The 18153-nt window shown below is 41.0% G+C and overlaps 1 protein-coding gene across 40 annotated transcripts in view; it reads left to right on the forward strand.

Moving 5' to 3' along the window:
- The first annotated feature begins 16547 nt into the window (after window positions 1-16547).
- The window catches only part of CCDC66 (coiled-coil domain containing 66), a 52811-nt gene continuing 51205 nt past the window's right edge, over window positions 16548-18153 (forward strand). For 9 of the 40 annotated variants that reach the window (XM_009445672.5, XM_024355511.3, XM_009445669.4 and 6 more), the window contains exon 1: window positions 16588-16762. In XM_009445672.5, coding sequence (XP_009443947.1) covers window positions 16752-16762 — 11 coding nt within the window. In that variant the 5' untranslated portion in view covers window positions 16588-16751. Of the gene's footprint in view, window positions 16773-18153 lie in introns of all 40 variants that reach the window. The other 31 variants (XM_063806851.1, XM_063806852.1, XM_063806862.1 and 28 more) reach the window with 20 other exon arrangements.

An 18153-nucleotide genomic window follows, 5' to 3' on the forward strand; every position in this document is an offset into this window, starting at 1 on the left:
CCTTCTTCCCTTCACTTTCCAGTCTTCGCTGCCTCCACTGTAGTCTAGCTTCCAGCCTTCCAGCCTTCTGTTCTCACTAAATCTGCCCTTGCTGAGATCACAAAGAGGCTCCGCCAAGCACCAGGTACCTTACACATTCAACTGTGTTGAATTCATCTACTCATTCACCAAATGGTTTTGAGCACGTACTCTGTTCCAGAAACTGTGGAATATGAACTGGGTATATAGTAGTGAACAAAACAGATGGAGTCCCTGCCATCACATATCTGAGATCATCAGTGACTTCTTACCTTCCAGGTACAGGAGCCACTTTGGCCACTTCTCATATTTTCTCCTGCTTAATCTCTGCAGCATTGGTCATGCCAATCATTTCTTCCTTGAAATTTGGAGCTGCTTTGGCTTCCATGAAGCCTCTTACCCCTGATTCTCTATTTCTGGGACCATGCCTTCTCACTTCCTTTGATAAGTTTCTCTTTTTCCATTAACCCCTTAAATGTTGGAGTTTCTGAGAGTTCTATCATGGAGCACATTAAAGTCAATATGCCTGAAACAATGTTTTTTCTACCTCCCATCCACATCTTTCCATCTTTATTACTTGTTCTTGTGAATGGCAGCATTTGACACCCAATCTCCCACTCTTTTTCTGCCCCACGCCCTTACCAAATTGTCAGAAAATCCTCAGAGTTCTACCTCAATATACCCCTTACCTGTTAAGGCTCTCCTTACCTCTCCTTGGACAAATGCAATGGAATCTTTTTTTTTCTTAACAGCTTCATTGAGATATAATTGTTATAAAATACTGTTAATACCGTTAAGTATATTTTTCATCTCAGACACTGTATTTTTCATCTTTAGAAGTTCAATTTGGGTCTTTAAAATATTTTCTATGTCTCTATTTCACTTTTTTTTTTGAGATGGAGTTTTGCCCTGTTGCCCAGGCTGGAATGCCATGGCACAATCTCAGCTCACTGCAACCTCCAACTCCGAGTTCAAGCGATTCTCCTGTCTTAGACTCCTGAGTAGCCGGGACTACAGGTGCATGCCACCACACCCAGCTAATTTTGTATTTTTAGTAGAGACAGGATTTCGCCACGTTGGCCAGGCTGGTCGCAAACTCCTGACCTCAAGTGATCCGCCCACTTCAGCTTCCCGAAGTGCTGGGATTACAGGTGTGAACCACTGTGCCCGCCTCTACTTCACTTTTAAAACATTTGCAATCCAGTTATAATAACTAATTTAATATCTTTCTCTGCTAATTCCATCTGTGTAGGTTCTCAGTCAGTTTAAATTGATTGATTATTCTTCTTATACAGGGCCGTAATTTCCTGCTTCTTTGTAGGGTAATATTTGATTGGATGACAGACATCACAAATTTTACCTTGTTTGGGTACAAGGTACACTTTTTGTATCCCTATAAATTTTCCTGAGTCTGGGATGAAGTTAAATTACTTGGAAATAGTTTGATCCTTTCAGGTCTAGCTTTTATGACTTGTTAGGCAGATCTGGAGCAGTGTTCAGTCTATTCCAATACTGAGGCAAAAGCTTCCTGATTAATCTACCCTGGATTTTGGGTTTCTCCAGTCTGGCTGATGGGAGGAGGTATTGTTCCTGGACATGCCTGAGTACTAGCTACTGTTCTCTCTAACTCATCTGAGTGGTTACATCCCTGGCCTTACACGCGTGCTGCTTAGCACTTTGCTGAATACTGAAGGAGCGTCTGCACATCTCCAGGCTTCTCTGCCTTTGTGCAGCTCTCTCCTCTGTGGTGCTCTGTTCTAGGAACTTGTCTTGGTCTCCCCAAATTCTCAGCTTGGTCTCCTCACTCAGGGAGACCGCTGGGCTCCACCTGGGTTTCCTCTCCCTGCATCAGAGTCTGGAAACTCTCTCAAAGCAGTGCGTAGGGCTGTAGGATTTGTCTATCCTTCATGTTTCCTGTTTCACAAGGATCTCTGTCTTTTATTGTCTGATGTCCAGTGTTTTGAAAACCATTGCTTTAGGTATATTGTTTGTTTTTGTTGTTTCTGTTGGGAAGTTAAATCCAGTCCTGTACCTCCATCTTGACCAGAAGAGGAAGTCTTCCAATGGAATCCTAACCAATCAATCACCTTATCTCAAACTTTTGCAATCCAGTTTTCTCACTTCATCAAAATTTTATTTTTTCTTAAAATACTAATCTCTTTCAAAAAACCAGCTCCTGGATTCATTAATTTTTTGAAGGGTTTTTTTGTGTCTCTATTTCCTTCAGTTCTGCTCTGATTTTAGTTATTTCTTGCCTTCTGCTAGCTTTTGAATGTGTTTGCTCTTGCTTTTCTAGTTCTTTTAATTGTGATGTTAGGGTGTCAATTTTGGATCTTTCCTGCTTTCTCTTGTGGGCATTTAGTGCTATAAATTTCCCTCTACACACTGCTTTGAATGTGTCCCAGAGATCTGGTATGTTGTGTCTTTGTTCTCGTTGGTTTCAAAGAACATCTTTATTTCTGCCTTCATTTCGTTATGTACCCAGTAGTCATTCAGGAGCAGGTTGTTCAGTTTCCATGTAGTTGAGCAGTTTTGAGTGAGTTTCTTAATCCTGAGTTCTAGTTTGATTCCACTGTGGTCTGAGAGACAGTTTGTTATAATTTCTGTTCTTTTACATTTGCTGAGGAGAGCTTTACTTCCAACTATGTGGTCAATTTTGGAATAGGTGTGGTGTGGTGCTGAAAAAAATGTATATTCTGTTGATTTGGGGTGGAGAGCTCTGTAGATGTCTATTAGGTCCGCTTGGTGCAGAGCTGAGTTCAATTCCTGGGTATCCTTGTTAACTTTCTGTCTCGTTGATCTGTCTAATGTTGACAGTGGGGTGTTAAAGTCTCCCATTATTATTGTGTGGGAGTCTAAGTCTCTTTGTAGGTCACTCAGGACTTGCTTTATGAGTCTGGGTGCTCCGGTATTGGGTGCATATATATTTAGGATAGTTAGCTCTTCTTGTTGAATTGATCCCTTTACCATTATGTAATGGCCTTCTTCGTCTCTTTTGATCTTTGTTGGTTTAAAGTCTGTTTTATCAGAGACTAGGATTGCAACCCCTGCCTTTTTTTGTTTTCCATTTGCTTGGTAGATCTTCCTCCGTCCTTTTATTTTGAGCCTATGTGTGTCTCTGCACGTGAGATGGGTTTCCTGAATACAGCACACTGATGGGTCTTGACTCTTTATCCAATTTGCCAGTCTGTGTCTTTTAATTGGAGCATTTAGTTCATGAACATGTAAGGTTAATATTGTTCTGTGTGAATTTGATCCTGTCATTATGATGTTAGCTGGTTATTTTGCTTGTTAGTTGATGCAGTTTCTTCCTAGTCTCGATGGTCTTTACATTTTGGCATGATTTTGCAGCGGCTGGTACCGGACAAAGGGCTAATATCCAGAATCTACAATGAACTCAAACAAATTTACAAGAAAAAAACAAACAACCTCATCAAAAAGTGGGCGAAGGACATGAACAGACACTTCTCAAAAGAAGACATTTATGCAGCCAAAAAGCACATGAAAAAATGCTCACCATCACTGGCCATCAGAGAAATGCAAATCAAAACCACAATGAGATACCATCTCACACCAGTTAGAATGGCGATCATTAGAAAGTCAGGAAACAACAGGTGCTAGAGAGGATGTGGAGAAATAGGAACACTTTTACACTGTTGGTGGGACTGTAAACTAGTTCAACCATTGTGGAAGTCAGTGTGGCGATTCCTCAGGGATCTAGAACTAGAAATACCATTTGACCCAGCCATCCCATTACTGGGTATATACCCAAAGGACTATAAATCATGCTGCTATAAAGACACATGCACACGTATGTTTATTGCGGCACTATTCACAATAGGAAAGACTTGGAACCAAGCCAAATGTCCAACAATGATAGACTGGATTAAGAAAATGTGGCACATATACACCATGGAATACTATGCAGCCATAAAAAATGATGAGTTCATGTCTTTTGTAGGGACATGGATGAAATTGGAAATCATCATTCTCAGTAAACTATCACAAGGACAAAAAACCAAACACTGCATATTCTCATTCATAGGTGGGAATTGAACAATGAGAACACATGGACACAGGAAGGGGAACATCACACTCTGGGGACTGTTGTGGGGTGGGGGGAGGGGGGAGGGATAGCTTTAGGAGATATACCTAATGCTAATTGAAGAGTTAATGGGTGCAGCACACCAACATGGCACATGTATACATATGTAACTAACCTGCACATTGTGCACATGTACCCTAAAACTTAAAGTATAATAATAATAAAATAAAATAAAAAGTAAAAAAGAAATACTAATCTCTTGTTATTCCCTTGCTTCAAACTTTTTTATGGCACCCCCATATTTTTATAATAAAATTTGAACTGTAATTTTAAAAAGAAAAAACTGGATTTAACTTCATCTACGGATGCCAATTTCATCAGGAATATTTACCTTGTACTGACCAGATACCATCTAATAGTGATATTGAAGTTAGACTTCAGAGATAGACTTTTTTTTTTTTTTTTTTTTTTTTTTTGAGACAGAGTCTTGCTCTGTCACCCAGGCTGGAATGCAGTGGCACGATCTCGGCTCGCTGCAACCTCTGCCACCCGGGTTCAAGCAATTCTCCTGCCTCAGCCTCCCAAGTAGCTGGGATTACAGGTGTGTGCCATCATGCCTGGCTAATTTTTGTATTTTTACTAGAGACGGGGTTTCAGTATCTTGGCCAGGCTGGTCTTGAACTCCTGACCTCATGATCCACCCGTCTCAGCCTCCCAAAGTGCTGGGATTACAGGCGTGAGCCACTGCGCCCAGCCCGGTAGACTAATTTGACTCTACCCTTACTCGCCGTCTGACTTAATCAAGGTATTTTACTTCTCTAAGCCTCAGTTTTGTCTTCTGTAAGATGGAGAAAATACTAATATCTACAACAGAGTTTTCGTTTGTTTAAGAATAGTTTGAGACACTTTTAAAATTCTTAGTTCTATGTCAAATATAATAAGTACTCAATAAACAGGAACTTATTTCAGTTTATTATTACTAAAACAATCAATCAGTTGGTCATTTTTTTGTCTGTTCAAGAATATCATGATTACAATTTTTGTTTCTATCCAGTGAACCTCTGTAGAAATAAAGTTGGGGGCTGGGAGTGGTGGCTCGCCTCTGTAATCCCAACACTTTGGGAGGCCAAAGCAAGAAGATCGCTTGAGCCCAAGAGTTTGATACCAACCCAGGAAACATAATGAGATGCTGTCTCTACAAAAAAATTAGAAAATTAGCCTGGCATGGTGACATATGCCTGTAGTCCCAGCTACACAGGAGGCTGAGTAGGAAGGATCACTTGATCCTGGGAGGTCAAAGCTGCAGTAAGCCATGATCATGCCACTTCATTTCAGCCTGGGTGACAGGGCTAGACCCTATCTCAAAAAGAAAGAAAGAAAGAAAGTTAGATAATTCTTGCTGTGATCTATTTTGTTATTTTGTAGTCTAGGAAAATTAATGACACTTTCAAAAATAGATGCATTCCCTTCCAACAGTACAACATAAAATACAAAATTAAACTGTCACAAAAGTCTTCCCAAAAGATTGAAAATTATATGATTTAATACTTTTAAGTATCTTTCTAAAGCGGCGCATTTTCAAATATTTCTAACATTGGGAGAAAAGCCCATCTGCTGAATCTTCTAGTTGAAGCAAGGAGTTTTCAGTTCTCTTGAGCCTTTCCCAGGGAACGATAGGAAAGGTGGGTGGACCCGAAGAGAAGATGGCTGTGCCCCAGTGGGGAAGGAGTAAACAAGGCCTGTCACTAATTTCTGTGGAAATTCAGAGTCAATAAAGCTGAACACTGGTGAGCAAAATGAGACAGAAGTGGAGTTTCAGAATGGGAAAGAGGAAAGAAAGAAAGAAAAAACAATCAGGGCCTAACAAGGGGCAGCATATCGGAGACACATTTTTCCAAAGGCTGGGAAAGAAGGGTGTCTGGTGACAGGTGTTTTTCCACATTCTGTAGAAGGGCAGAGAAAGAGAGAGAATACATACAAGAGGAGAATAATGAGATTGGCACCTGGAAATCCTCAAGAACAGGCATCTGTAGTAATAGTGTGAACACATTTTCACATTTAACTCTCCAAAAACCCTAAATGCCAAATTCTAATATTATCCCCATTTTATGGGGAAAGAAACTGAGACTTAGAGAGGCCAATGAACTTCCCCCGGACCACACAGCAAAGTTAGCAGCAAGTCAGGAATTTGAATCTGGGTCTATTTAATCAGAGCCTGCATTCTTCTCCACCTTGCTGTACTACTAGCTCTTGGTAATGCGAGGAAAGCAGGAGATTCAAAGGAATTTAGGAAAGCAGTGGGGGAATGTGAAGAAAATGTACTGGCAAAACTTCATACCTCTAGTTCTTAAGTAAAAATTTATTTAAATTTTTCTTTGTGTGTGTGTGTTTTTTTTAAGCCTTGGCAAAAATGTTATCTTATACCACAGTAATAAAGCATGAGATTCTTGGCCAGGTGTGGTGGCTCACACCTATAATCCCAGCACTCTGGGAGGCCAAGGTGGGCAGATCACCTGAGGCCAGGAGTTTGAGACCAGCCTGGCCAACATAGTGAAACCCCGTCTCTACTAAAAATACAAAAATTAGCCAGACATGGTAACGCACGCCCATAATCCCAGCTGCTCAGAGGCTGAGGCATGAGAATAGCTTGAACCCAGGAGGCGAAGGTTGCAGTGAGCCAAGATCACACCACTGCACTCCAGCCTGGGCAACAGAGTGAGACTCCATCTCAAAAAAAAACAAAGAAAACAAAAGAAAATAAATAAATAAATAAAATGTGAAGATTCTTAAGTAATTTTATGTAAGGGGGCTTATTTGCAAAAGTCAAACTTCAAGTACTAGTTTATACAATTACTCAAATATTGTGAAAATCTCTTTGGAGATGATGATTCCTATTTCTGCTTAAGAATTAGCTTTAGATTTATTAAGGAAGTATTTTTTAATAAGCTTAATATAATCAGAAAATGTGTCTCTAAGTCTTCAGGAAGAGAGTCATGATTTTCTAGAATTTTATATTTTCTGTGTTAACCATTTAAAACCATGATTATTCAACTAAAATAAATTTCATCTGTTAAAATGTCCATATGGTATTGTTGTATATAAAGTTGGACCCACACTGCCATCTGCTGTGTCAAGATTAGGTTTAACATCACCCACATAAACCGGGTTTAAGAAATGCAAAAAATGTATATTGAAAACCTGTATTACTTTGCTTCTTGGAAAATGAATGCAGGGGAAAATAAGTACTAGCAGTTATTTATTTCAACTTGTATTAGCAGTGTGGGGAGAAATTGTATGTGTTTGTGTGTTTTAACATGACATATTTCAGGGACACAAAAATGAATAGAGAATAATATAACAAAATTTATGTTTCCACCATCTTTACTAAAAAATGAATATTACCAATGCCATTGATACTTGCTGGGTTTGTCTCCCTGGTCTCATTGTCACCACTCCCACCCAAGGAAATTAACCTCATGGTTGTCATGTTTATCACTGGGAAAGCCTTTCACAGGCAAATATGCACATCTAATAGGTAAATGTGTTCACCTTTTACTTCTGTGTGCTTTACTAAGATTGACCAGTGAAGAAGTTTCTATGCTAGCAACTTCACCCTGGAAAATTAGTGGAGAGAGCTCTATTCCAAAACAGTCCTGTTATTCCCAGGAGGATTTTTTTCCCAAATTTAAGATTCAGAGATGCCCAGATGATCTCTCCTTGGTTGCCGCTAAGTGATTGGTGTTCCCTTTCTTTGGTATGTCTATGGTAATATGTAAATTATAAGCCCCCATTGTCACATTACAGGTTCATGTGGGGAGAAAAGTATTCTACATAAAGGGAAAGCTGAAGAAGAGACAGAGAAATGAGAGAGGATAGTAAGTATATTTGGGGAAGAGTAAGTAGACTGTCACAGCTGGAGCATCAGGGGATAGGGGACATAAAGATGGATTTCTAGGGGCTACAAAAGCCACTGTGCCATTGACAGAATGAAGGGAAATGGAACCACAAGAGTCATGTTGGGAAAGGACTGTACAATGTAGCATTGCCTCTGCTGCATTCGAGGTGATTCCACACAGCCATGCGAGAACTGGCAGCTGCAACAGGAGACTGCATAGGTGAGGAGAGAAGTAGAAACTGGGAGTTTCAGACCCACCCTTACAATCCCTACAGAAATAAGAGTTCAAGGGAGGTAAGAGAGAGGTTGAGCAGTCAGAAGTAGGGCCTGGGAGAAGAGCAGGGGCCATGGATGCTAGAAAACAAAACTGGGGAGTCAGTCATGAGATGCAGTAGTATATCCCTCTACAAACGATGAAAATGCTCTTACTGCAATTCTCCCCAGTATCTGACCACTCTAGCTAACTATAACTTAAACCTCTTTCTTTTGGTCTTATCATGTAACTGCCCTTCTAATAATGAACCTGAATAGACACAATTCCAGGAGGAAAAATATTGAGCCAGAGACACCACACCATCTGCAATCCAGTTCCCCATCTCCTTCAACACTTTTATGTAAGAATGAACTAGTTTAAGTCCAGACACGGTGGCTCACGCCTGTAATCCCAGCACTTTGGGAGGCCAAGGTGGGAGGATCACCTGAGGTCAGGAGTTTGAGACCATCCTGGCTAACACGGTGAAACCCCATCTCTACTAAAAATACAAAAATTATCCAGGCGTGGTGGTGGGTGCCTGTAATCCCAGCTACTCAGGAGGCTGAGGCAGGAGAATCACCTGAACCCAAGAGGTTGCAGTAAACAGAGATCATGCCATTGCCCTCCAGCCTGGGTGACAAGAGTGAAACTCCATCTCAAAAAAAAAATAAACTACTTTAAATGTATATCAGGCAGGCTAGAAAGAAAACAGAAGATAGCGCCACAGAGGAGCCTGCAAGGTCTAGGTTAAAGGACCCCAGAGAAAGCCATCTCAGACGGTATTGCTAAACAGAAATCTTAGACATATTGGTGACAGACTGCATCTTTCTGAGTCAGGTTTCTGTGCATGAGGTGGTATGTGTGTGTGGGTGGTGCAAGAAATGAGAGACAAGGAAAGCTGGAGAACTCCAAGCCATTCAAAACTCAAAAGCAAATCCCATAATTTGTTCATCTCTATAGATTTCAATTAGAGCTACGGTCTCAACTCTTGTTGGGTACTGTACTGGAAAGGAGGAGTGCTTCATGGAACAAGTACAGTCATATGTCCCTTAATGATGGGAATACAATCTGAGAAATGCCTCTTAGGTGATTTTGTCATTGTGTGAACATCATAGAGTGTACTTACACAAACTTAGATGACACAGCCTATTGCACACCTAGGCTATCTTGTATCACTATTGCTCTGACCACCACCGTATATGAGGGTCATCGTTGACTGAAATGTGGTTATGTGGCACATGGCTGTATATGCATTAGTTGTATTATTACTTTAACAAATTACCACAAATTTAGTGGCTCAAAACAACACAACTTTATTATCTTACGGTTCTGTAAGTCAGAGGTCTGATGTGGGACTCACCGGGCTAAAATTAAGGTGTTGCCAGGGATGAATGTCTTTTGGAGGCTCTAGAGGAGAATCCATTTCCCCGCTTTTTCCAATTCCTAGAGGCCACCCACAGTCCTTAACTTGTGGCTCCCCTTCTCCATCTTCAAAGCCAACAATGTAGCATCTCTTTGACCCTGTTTGCATTGTCATACCTCTTTCTCTGAACTTCTGTTTCCCTCTTTCACTTTTAACGATCCTTGTAATTACATTGGGCCCACCCAAATTATCTAGGATAATCTCCCTATTTTAAGGTGGGTTGATTAGCAATCCTAAATCCATCTGCAACCTTAATTCCCCTTTGCCATGTAAGGTTACATATTCACAGTTTTCAGGGATTAGGATGTAGACTTTTTGGGGACACCATTATTCTGTTTGCTGCAAGGTGCTTCCATGTACATTGACCTGTCATACACACAATTAATTGGTGGCACAATTCATTTTCCTCATAGATAAACGTGTTCACCTTTTACTTCTGTGTGTTTTATTAAAACTTACCAGAGAAGTCTCCTTGAAAGCAACAATTATCCTGGAGAGTTCATGCAGAGTTCTATTACAATACCTTTGCTCTCAAGAAGAATTTCCCCAAATTTAAGAGTCAGGACTGCCCAGCTAACCTCTCCTTCATTGCTGCTAAGTCTTATACCAACCATAGTGTTCTCTTTTCTTTGATGTGTCTAAGTTAATATATAAATTATGAACTTCTATTGCCACATTACAGGTTTAGAAGTAGTGTGTTCCCATTTTACATGATTCCTTTTCTAGCAGGCAGTTACTGGTTTACGGCAATTTTTATGTATCTTCTTTCCAACAGATATTTACTTAGAGCTTCCCATGTGTTAGGCTTTGGGGGCAATACAGAGCAAGGGCAGCATGTCCCTGCTCTCAGAGATTATACTCTAGTGGGCATTCAGGGACAGTCACAAATGCTCTGTGGAGGGAAGTGCAGAGTACACCCTGGAGTGGAAGAGGGGTCTAACCCAGAGACGGAGACAGTAAGGGAGGTTCCCAGGAAGATGTGACATCTCAGCAACAACCCTGTAGAACAAGTTGCTCAGGTGAGGGGCATCCTGAGGAACAGCATTTCAGCAAACAGAAATCGCTCCAGGAGGGCAGGGATTTTGTCTATTTTGGTTATAGCTTTATCCCTTTTGCTAAAAACAATTCTGCGGACACATTAGGCACTCAATAAAATATGTGGAACAGATGACTATGCAAAGGTGGAAGATAGGAACAAGTGTGGCTACATTTGAGGAAATGAAAGCTCAGTGTGTTAAGAGGGCAGTGGTGAGAGGTGAAATTTAAAAGGTCGAGGCCGGGCACGGTGGCTCACGCCTGTAATCCCAGCGCTTTGGGAGGCTGAGGCAGGCGGATCACGAGGTCGGGAGATTGAGACCATCCTGGCTAACATGGTGAAACCCCGTCTCTACTAAAAATACAAAAAAAAAAAATTAGCTGGGCATGGCGGCGGGCGCCTGTAGTCCCAGCTGCTGGGGAGGCTGAGGCAGGAGAATGGCGTGAACCCGGGAGGCAGAGCTTGCAGTGAGCCGAGATCGCGCCACTGTACTCCAGCCTGGGCGACAGAGCGAGACTCCGTCTCAAAAAAAAAAAAGAAAGAAATTTAAAAGGTCAAGATGGGACTCATGAGATTGTTAAGCCCTTCGTGCTTTGTATCAGGAGCAATAGGGTTTTTTAATTATTGGGAGTTTTTTATTTTAATAGACTGTTTTGTAAGAGTGATTTTAGGTTCGCTGCAAAATTAACAGGAAATACAGAGATTTCCCATATACTTTCTGCCCCTTCCCCAACCTACCTCTTTGTCAACATCCCCGACTAGAGTAGTACATTCATTACAATGGATGAATTTATCGGGACAAACCATTCTTGCTCAAAGTTCATAGCTTCCATTAGAGTTTGCTCTTGCTCTTGTGCATTTTACAGGTTTGGATGAAAATGACATGTTTATTAGTCTGTTTTCATACGGCTATAAAGAACTGCCCAACACTGGGTAATTTATCAAAGAAAGAGATTTAATTGACTCATAGTTCAGCATGGCTGGGGAGGCCTCAGGAAACTTACAATCACAGTGGGAGGTGACAGGGAAGCAAGGTGCCCTCTTCACAAGACAACAGGAAGGAGGAGGGCTGAGTAAAGGGGGAAGAGCTCCTCATAAAACCAACAGATCTTGTGAGAACTCATTCACTATCACAAGAACAGCATGTGGGAAACTGCCCCCATGATTCAACTACCTCCACCTGGTCTCTCCCTTCACACATGGGGATTATGGGGATTATGAGGGTCACAATTCAAGATGAGATTTGGGTGGGGACACAATATCAACATGTATCCACTATTACAGTATCATACAGAGTAGTTTTACTGCCCTGAAAATCCTCTGTGCTCTGGCTATTTATCCCTCCTTCTTCCAATCCCTGGCAACCACTGATCTTTTTACTGTCTCCATAGTATTGCCTTTTCCAGAATGCCATATAATCGAACTCATACAGTTTGTAGCCTTTCCAAATTGGTTCTTTCACTTAGTAATAACAATTTAAATTTTCTCCATGCCTTTTCATGACTTGGTATCAAGCTCATTTTTTCTTAGTTCTGAATAATATTTCATTGTCAGGATGTGCCACAGTTTATGCATTCACCTACTGAAGGACATCCTGGTTGTTTTCAAGTTTTGACAACTATGAATAAAGCTGCTATAAACATCCATGTGTAGGTTTTCCTGTGGACATACGTTTTCAACGCCTTTGGATAAATACCAAATAATGCAATTGCTGGGTCACGCACATGGTAGGAATATGTTTAGTTCTGTAAGAAACCACAAATGCCAGGTACAGTGGCACACGCCTATAATTCCAGCACTTTGGAAGGCCGAGGCAGGTGGATCCCTTGAGCTCAGGAGTTCAAGATCAGCTTTGGCAACATGGCAAAAGCCCATCTCCACAAAAAAATACAAAAATTAGCTAGGCATGGTGGCACACGCCTGTAGTCCTAGCTACTCAGGAGGCTGAGGTGGGAGGATTTCTTGAGCCCAGCAGGTCAAGACTGCAGTGGGCCAAAATCACGCTACTGCACTCCAGCCTGGACAACACAGTGAGACCCTGTCTCAACAACAAAAACAAAAAACTAAAAGAAAATCACCAAGATGTCTTCCAAGTGGCTACACCATTTTGCATTCTCACCAACAATGAATGAGATTGCATCCTCACCAGCACTTTGTGTTATCAGTGATCTAGAGTTTGACCATTCTAATAGGTGTGTAATAGTATTTCATTGTTGTCTTATTTTGCATTTCCTGATGACATATGACATATAGCATCTTGCATATGGTTATTTGCCATCTGTATTCAGCATCTTTTTAGGTGAGGCATTCATCAAGGTCTTTGGCTCATTTTTAAAATTGGGTTGTTTATGTCCTTATTGTTGAGTTTAAAGATCTTTTCTTATATTTTGAATAACAGTCCTTTATCTGATATGTCTTTGGCAAATATTCTCTCTTAGAATGTGGCTTATCTTTTCTTTCTCTTATCGGTGTCTTTTACAAAATGGAAAATTTTGATTTTAATGAAGTCCAGCTTATCAATTCTTTCTTTGATGGATCATGCCTTTGGTGTTGCATCTAAACAGTTATCATCATATGATGTTAGCTGTGGGCTTGTTAAAAAAAAGTTATCATCAAACCCAAAGTCATCTAGATTTTCTCCTATGTTTTCTTCTAGGAGTTATACAGTTCTGCATTTTACATTTAGGACTCTGTTCTATGTTGAGTTCATTTTTGTGAAGAATGCAAGGTTTGGGTCAGACTAATATTTTTGCATGTGGATATCCAATTGTTCCAGCACCATTTGTTGAAAGATAATCTTTTCTCCTTTGTTTTGCCTTTACTCCTTTGTCAAAGACCGGTTGACTATTTATGTGGGTCTATTTCTAGGCACTCTATTTTATTATTCATCTATTTGTTTATTCTTTCACTAATACTACACTGTTTTAATTACTGTAGCTTTATAGTAAGTCTTGATGTCGGGTAGTGTCAGTCTTCTGACTTTGTTCATCTTCAATATTGTTTTCGCTGTTCTGGGTCTTTTGTCTCTCCATATAAACTTTAGATTCGGTTTGTTGATATCCACAAAATAACTTGCTGGGATTTTGATTGGCATAGTGTTGAATCTATAGATCAAGTTGGGAAGAACTGACACCTTGACAATATTGAGTCTTCCAATCTATAAACACAGAATATCTCTCCATTTATTTAGTTCTTTGATTTCTTTCATCAGAGTTTTGTAATTTTCCTCATATAGATTTTATACATATATTGTTAGATCTATACCTAAGCATTTGATTTGATGGGATGCTAATGTGAATAGTATTGTTTGTTTGTTTGTTTGTTTTTGAGACGGAGTCTCTCTCTGTTGCCCAGGCTGGAGTGCAGTGGTGCGATCTCGGCTCACTGCAAGCTCCACCTCCCGGGTTCAGGCCATTCTCCCGCCTCAGCCTCCTGAGTAGCTGGGACTACAGGCGTCTGCAACCACACGCAGCTAATTTTTTGTATTTTTAGTAGAGACGGGGTTTCACCGTGTTAGCCAGGACAGTCTCGATCTCCTGACCTCGTGATCCGCCCGCCTCAGCCTCCCAAAGTGCTGGGATTATAGGTGTGAGCCACCGCACCTGGGCAGTATCGTGTTTTTATTTTCAGCTTCTATTTGTTCATTGCTGACATACAGGAAAGCAATTGGCTTTTGTGTATTAACCTTGCATTCTGCAATGCCACTATACTCACTTATTAATTCCAGGAGGATTTTTTGTGGCTTCTTTCAGATTTTCTACATAGACAATCATGTCATCTGCAAACAAAGTTTTATTTCTTTCTTCCCAGTCTGTATACTTGTTTCTTTTTCTTGTCTTAGCTAGGACTAAGGCTAAGTCTTAGGATTAGCTCAGACTTCCAGTGTGATGTTGAAAAGCAGTGATAAGAAGAGACATTCTTGCCTTGCTCTTGTTCCCAATCTCAGTGGAAAAGCTTGCACTTTTTCACTGTTAAGTGTGATATTGGGCTCTACAGGATTTTTTTAAAAAATAGAGATAGGGTCTCACCATGTTGCCCAGGCTGGTCTCGAACTCCTACACTCAAGCAATCCTCCTGCCTTGGCCTTCCAAAGTGCTGCAATTACAGGCATGAGCCACCACGCCCGGTCTCTAGGAGATTTTTTTGTAGATATTGCTTATCAAGTTAAGGACGTTCTCCTATATTGAGAGATTTTAAGAAGCAGAGTGAATTAAGCAGATTCACATTTTAGAAATCATTCTGGCTACAGGCTCACGCCTATAATCCCAGGACTTTGGGAGTCTGAGGTGGGAGGACTGCTTGAGGCCAGGAGTTTGAGACCAGCCTGGGCAACGTAAACAGACTCTGTCTCTACAAAAAATTTTTTAAAAATTAACCAGGCGTAGTGGTGCATGCCTGTAGCCCTAGCTACTTGGGAGGCTGAGACAGGAGGATCATTTAAGACCAGGAGTTCGAGGTTACAGTGTTATGATCGTACCAATGTAGGCAGCCTGGGTGACAGAGCAAAACCCTGTCTCTAAAAAAAAAAAAAAAGAAAGAAAGAAAAGAAAAAGAAAAAGCAAGTGTTGGGGTGAAGAAATTAGAACCTCATATACATTGCTGGCAGAAATGTAAGATGCTGCAACTGTTATGAAAACAGTTTGGCAGTTTCTCGAAAAGTTAACCATAGAATTACCATGTGACCCAGCAATTCCACTCTTAGGTGTATACCAAGAAAATTGAAAATAGGGATTCAAACAGATACTTGTACATCAGTGTTCACTACAGCATTACTCACAATAACTAAAAGATGGAAACAACCCAAATGTCTATTAATGGATGAATGAGTAAACGAATTGTGGTATATATATACATAGAATGGAATACTATTCAATCATAAACAGATATGAAGCTCTGATACATCCTACAACATGGATGCACCTTGAATACATTATGCTACTTGAGAGAAGACACAAAAGGACAAATATTGTATGATTCCACTTATATGACATGAAGTGTCTATAATAGGCAAATTCCTAGAGACAGAAATAAGATTAGAGGTTTCTTAGGATTGAGGGGAGAGGAGAATGGGAAGTTGTTGCTTAATGGGTACAGAATTTTTATTTGGGGGTATTAAAAAGCTTTTGGAAAAATATACTGGCGTATTCCACAACATTGTGTCATGGAATTGTCACTTGAAAATGGCTAAAAATAGCAAATTTTAACACACATATTACAACAATAAAAAATAAAAAAGTAAAGGTTTGTCAGGCATTTAATAATTAATACCTTCCATTGTTTTTGTCTGGAAAGAGTGTGTGCAAAGATACTTAACAACCAAATGTAATGTGTGATCCTTGATCGGCTCTTGCTTTTTTTTTTTTTTTTTTTTTTTTGAGACGGAGTCTCACTCTGTCGCCCAAGCTGCTGGAATGCAGTGGCGCGATTGGCTCTTGCTTTCTAAATAAAATGCCTATAAGATATTCTTAGGACAAGTGGGGGAAATTAAATCGGGAAGGGAATTATTATGAAATTAATGATCTTAGGTATAATAATTGTACTGCGGTTATATAGCAGAACATCTATTCTTAGGAGATACATGCTGCAATGTTAAAGGGTTAAGTAACTTACTTGTAACTTACTTGCAAATGGTGAGGAGATACATGCTGCAATGTTAAAGGGTTAAGTGTTACAATGTCTGTAACTTACTTGCAAATGGTGACCCCAAAAAGGGGTGTGTGTGTGTGTGTGTGTGTGTGTGTGTGCGCGCGCGCGCTTTGGAAGGCTACAATTGCGAGAAGCGCAGGTCTCCGCCACCGAAGCTTTAGACTCATAAGCCGGGTCAGGCCAAATTCCGCTGTGCGTAGGGGAACAAACGGCACAAACGGGGCACAAACGGGGCACAAACGGCATACGCAACCGTCGCCGCGGGAGCCCTGGCCCAGCTCAGCACACCCGCCAGCATGCCCCACCGTGATTGGTCCACTTGCTCAGCTCGCCGGCACCCCTATATCCAATTGGCGTAGCGCTTGCTGAGCGGCCGCAGCAACCGACGTACACAAGGGGCTTGAGCGTTCTGTGGAGAGAGTGCGAGGTCAGGCCATGAACTTGGGGTAAGCAGGGGTAAGCTGGGGTAAGGAAGGTGGTCGTCAGCGGAGAGGGAGGCATGTGTGTCTGGGTTGTCCCTTGGAGTCTTTACTGGAGAACGTTCCCAACCTGCGCCGCCGAGAGGGGCAGAGCCCAGTTCTCGGGTAGAAGATCGAGGCAGATGGGTCGGCCCTTAGCGACTCCACAGACCTTACGTTTTCACTTAATGACTCGCATTAAAACTGCCAGTGATCCCCTTTCGGTCCCTTATTTACCTCAGGATGAGGAGGGAAGAGAGGTGAGGAGGAAAGGAGAGAAATGACGAGACAGTTAGAGGAAGCGTGGCGGCTCCTGGGGAGGACTCCTGGCCCATGCCCCGGGTTCTTCGCCACCTTGTTTTTGGAGTCTTGCAGAATGTTGGAACCCCCAAATTCGTTTTAGGCCCACGAGGCGGGGAACCAGGCTTCTCAAGAAATCGATGTAGTACCAGTGCCTAACACCTAGTAGGCGCTCCTTAAGTAGGGGTGAATAAATAAAAAGGGCTGGTGCATGGTCTTCATCACTCGCAAGTTTGATATTTTGAGAAGATGAGAAGCCACCAAACTCAGACCTAACTACACATCGTTCAGCAAATGTTATTATGTTTTAGAATCTGGGGATATGGAAATAAATAAGATAGTGTGTCCCTTAAGGAGATTACAGTGCAGTGCGTCATTGAAGGTACTTTACCATTGAAGCTCTTTTCTTTCTTGGTGACGTTTCACCAACATAAACACGAACTGTTCATAACCCTGCAATAAGGAAAGCCGTAAAACCTATTCTTTCCAGTGTTTTACCTTTAATAGTTAAGGTGAGGTAATTTGATTTCCCCTACCTGAGCAACACCGCAAATTTCGCATTCCTAATCAGACCTTTCCCAGCCTCTCTCTCCCTTGACTGGCTTGCTGGATTTAATTTTCTCTCTCTGAATTATGGACTGTATGTATGGGCTGCCATTTTTGTTCTCAGTGGAGTTTTAGGACCTTAACAGACGTTCAAGTTTTGTTGGCAGTGGCTACTGTTACTTTATGCCTTTGCTTCTGACATGCACGTATAAAGCACCATACTAAATATCACTATGTATTATTTGAAATATTGAAAGTGGTACTCTTTGCTCAAGCAGTTACTAACCTTGATGGCATTGTTAGTAGTCATATCGATGCTCCAGCACTCCGTAGAATGTTTTAGTCATGAGTTCATTATGAAACTAATGAATGGCGGTTAAATATATCTTGCTCCTTTAACTTATGTGAGGAGTTTTGGTAACAGCATTATTAAAAAATGGTGGTATGATAATTTAATTTATAGTTTACCAATAACAAAATGAGATTTCAGGTTAATGATAACAATGCTTGTAGTATTGAAGAGTTTCAAGAAT

This window comes from Pan troglodytes, chromosome 2 (genome assembly GCF_028858775.2).
Source record: "Pan troglodytes isolate AG18354 chromosome 2, NHGRI_mPanTro3-v2.0_pri, whole genome shotgun sequence".
Taxonomy (NCBI): domain Eukaryota; kingdom Metazoa; phylum Chordata; class Mammalia; order Primates; family Hominidae; genus Pan; species Pan troglodytes.